Raw genomic sequence first — 3,539 nt, 5'->3', positions numbered from 1 at the left:
AGCAGGATGAACGCATGTATATGTGCATGAAAATTTACAACTGCCTGAGTTCAAAGTGTAGTGCTAGCATTTAGGGAAGATCCATCTCTATTGACCTCCTTGAGGAGCCACACTGGACACGACTTGCTCTACCTTCCAGCTGTGGTCCAGACTAGGCCTGAAGTTCAACCATGTGTAGAACACCTCTCCCATCGCTGCATTTGTCTGCAATATACTAACCCAGCATCACTACTTTACTGGGATAGGACTTAAAATTTGAGATGGGAAAGAGCGATCAGCCCAGGATTTACCAGGTGTCTCTCTCTGGATGAGCCAAAGGGAAGTATGGTCTTCACAGGAATGACAGCCACACAGCTGCTCCTGAGCTGGGCTCTCCACCAAAGCAAGACTTCCCACTCAGCAGCAACATAACAGAACCCAAGAAGAGGTGGTACCTGTGTCTCTGACAGCCATGTCCCTCGTGCTCCAGGAGACAAGTGTTTGGAATGGAAGTGCTGGAGGAGGAGGATGTCCTCATGGCAACTGCCGAGATACCCACTAAGGGGGAGGAGAAATTGAGCAGCACTGAGGCAACGCGATAGGGAAGGGAACCTGGGTTGTGAGTCACACTGATGACCAATGGGTTCCTCTGACAAGAGAGCTCATGTGTTCCTAAGGGAGAAGAATTAACAAGAGAGAAGACATTAGCCCAATGCTAGCACTGTTTAGCTTGCTTTGATTTAGTCCACAGTTCGGATTCTACCTGCGTGGTCTCCCATCTCCTCAAAGCAACTTGCACAGGATTCCTCCAATGGAGCATTGCAGTGAAAAAGGCAGACAAGGCACTCTCACAGCCTGGGAGCTCTGTGAAAATCCTTCTGCTTTAAGCTAACTAAAAATTATACTTGGGTTAAAAAACCAGGCAACTGAGTCAATGCTGAGAGAAATGGGACAGTAGATCGAAAGAGCAAAAGGAGACCAAGGCTTGAACAGAGTCCTTTTCCTGGTCTGTCGCAGAGAACAGCCTGTCTAAGCCCTCTACAAGAATGAGCTGGAGGGAGATGTTGCCCGGAAAGGTGCTGAGCGCTCCCAGGAAGTGACAGGTGCTCTCAGCTCCCTCTGAGCTCACAGACAAATGGCCCATGACAATTTGGTACATTCATTAGAAGCTGACTGACAGAGCCTTGTTTTATCCCTTTCCTCTCACTTGTTCCTTAGACCCTTCCTTTCTCCCCAGTCCCCTTCAAACAAGGAAAAAAAAACCCAAAAAAGAAAAGAAGAGAGAAAGAGAAGGTCCTGGAGGAGGAAAGTGGGGAGAGACCTCACACCACTGCTTGCATTTGCATCTCAGTTCTTAGTGCACTCACCCAGAGAGTGATTGTGCCCACTCACATCACTCAGGTGGACAGTCACAGTCAGTTTGTGTTGGTCACCTGGGATGATGCCATCGGAGGCCAGGAAAACAAAGACTGAGGTAGCCACTCCGGGTCTGTCAAAGCACACCTGGGCAATAGGTACAATAGGAGAAGGGAAAGGCAGGGTAGGGATTGTGGTGAAGAAAAAATAGTTATGTTGGCAATTGCTTTGCAACCTACTTGAACAGACAAATAAACAGTCATACAGACTTCCTGCTTTTCCAACTTGGAAGCTTCAAACAGCTTTCCCAGTGCCTGTCAATAGTAACTTTGCCTTGCAGTAACTTTGCTGAGCCTGCCTAGGTTCCTCAGACAGACTTGTCAATTTTTCTCAATCCTAACCTTCAACAACACTCATCCTAGCACCTGACAATCCAGTCTCAGGCTTCTCTCCAAGCTGGCTTTATACTGTACAACTCATTCCACTGTTTGAAACCTAGAGGTGACAGGCTGGTAGGATTATAAATTGTACCATTGAACTGCTTCCATTAAAAAACAAACAAAACAAAAATAACCCACAAGCCCAAGAGTGGCTGTGAATCTGTGGCAGAAAGAAATGTCTAGCAGAAAAACCAGCACTTCCCCTGACTTGTCTAGGAGGCTGCAGTGCACAGCAGCAAAACTCAGAGCATCAATCACGGTAGCTGCCTTTGGAAAGCAAGAGGATATAAACCCCTTGATGTTCAGATGCTCTTTGATCCAAATCCACCCCATGGAATGCTCTTGCTAAAACCAGGCTGGAGACAAGTGGCAACAGATTCAAGTTAAAACAATATTTCACAGCAGGACAAATCCATTTAGCAGAACAGAGGCAAACTCACCAGGCTGTGCACTTAAGAGTCCTAAAGCACAGTGTTGGGGCTGGGGAGAAGAAACTTGACCTGCACTGTAGCCTCATGGCTCTTTTCACATATAATAATGTGTGTGACCATGGTGCCTTGAGTCCCTAAGCTGGACTGGGGTTCTGCTATGTTAGGGCCTGCATATAAACAGACTAAGAAACAGTCCTTGTTCTGAAGAGCACACAATCAATCCATGAAGATCAGGCACCTAAAGGACAAGGTGCAGGGAATCCAAAAACAGAGAAGAGCCTGCAGAGTCAGGAAGGAATCCAAGTCCTTGTGAGGCCTCCAGGAACCTGCAGCTCTTCTGTGACTGCCCCAGCAAAGGAGGGTGGACACTGAAGTCCTGAAACTGTAGGTCCAGCCCTACTCTCCTCTGGCCTAGTTAGCTTTAGTATAGGTCACTCACTGTGGGAACCACAGCAGAGTTGCACCTTGCATTAAACAGAAGGCATGAGCCCATGGAACGGGTTCCCCTAATCCTGCCTCTGCTCCTGCTAACCAGCTGAACCCCCTTGTTCTGCCATACTGAGGACCCCATAGAGGGATGGCATGTGTTATAACTTGCCCCACAATAAGCAAGCATCCAGAAGGCCCCAGTACAGTTCATCATGTTAGACAGGAATACAGTTATCACGGGGTGAGGCTAACTTTTCATAGCCACTCACTAGGGTCCATACAGAGCTCTTTTGAGCTGGTGCAGACAAAAGATCTTCTTACAAAACCAAACATGCAGCTTTTACTGAGGTTGGACAATTTCACATTTTAATTTCCTGTTTAACTTTTCTTCTTCCATTATTATTTCTTTTTTTTTGCTGCATTTCTGCTTCCTGCCTGAGCTCTGAAGCTACCCATAAGGGGAACAAGTACTTGCAGTCTCATCCAAAGCAAGCAGAACACTACCAAGAAATGCACAAAGATGTCTACTCCAGAGAGTTCCAGTCCTACAAAGCATGGACAGTTTAGATAAGCACAGCCATGTTGGGTGGTCAGTATGACCTCCCTTCGAAGAGCCAAATCCTCAGACAGTGTGAACAGGGCAGTTACACAGACATCAGGGCAATCCTTTATTTAAACCAAATGAGCTGGGATGAAGCGCTTTTGTTTCCTTTCCCTTGATTGCACTCCCATGTAGGGACAAAGTAAAACCTGGCTCCGAGTTCCAACGACAGGATCTGGCTTACACTAAATATTCCCTGTTTATGCTCCCTTTTCCATACTACATGTTGGATCACGGTTGGCCACGTTTTAAGTCTTTTTCTCTTGTTAACTTCCTGTGTTACATTCTAGCATGATTCCTAGT

At 46.7% G+C, this 3,539-nt stretch overlaps 1 protein-coding gene across 1 annotated transcript in view; it reads right to left on the bottom strand.

The window, feature by feature from the left end:
- LOC102385061 (pappalysin-2) overlaps positions 1 to 3,539 on the bottom strand; it is a 118,642-nt gene that overhangs the window by 77,692 nt on the left and 37,411 nt on the right. Inside the window, exons 11-12 of the mRNA XM_006033252.3 lie at positions 1,347 to 1,482; positions 435 to 651 (exon numbers count right to left, since the gene is read on the bottom strand). Coding sequence (XP_006033314.1) covers positions 435 to 651; positions 1,347 to 1,482 — 353 coding nt within the window. The remainder of the gene's footprint in view (positions 1 to 434; positions 652 to 1,346; positions 1,483 to 3,539) is intronic.

This window comes from Alligator sinensis, unplaced genomic scaffold, assembly GCF_000455745.1.
Source record: "Alligator sinensis unplaced genomic scaffold, ASM45574v1 scaffold899_1, whole genome shotgun sequence".
Classification (NCBI taxonomy): Eukaryota; Metazoa; Chordata; order Crocodylia; family Alligatoridae; genus Alligator; species Alligator sinensis.
This window is presented reverse-complemented; position numbering and strand designations above follow the sequence as displayed.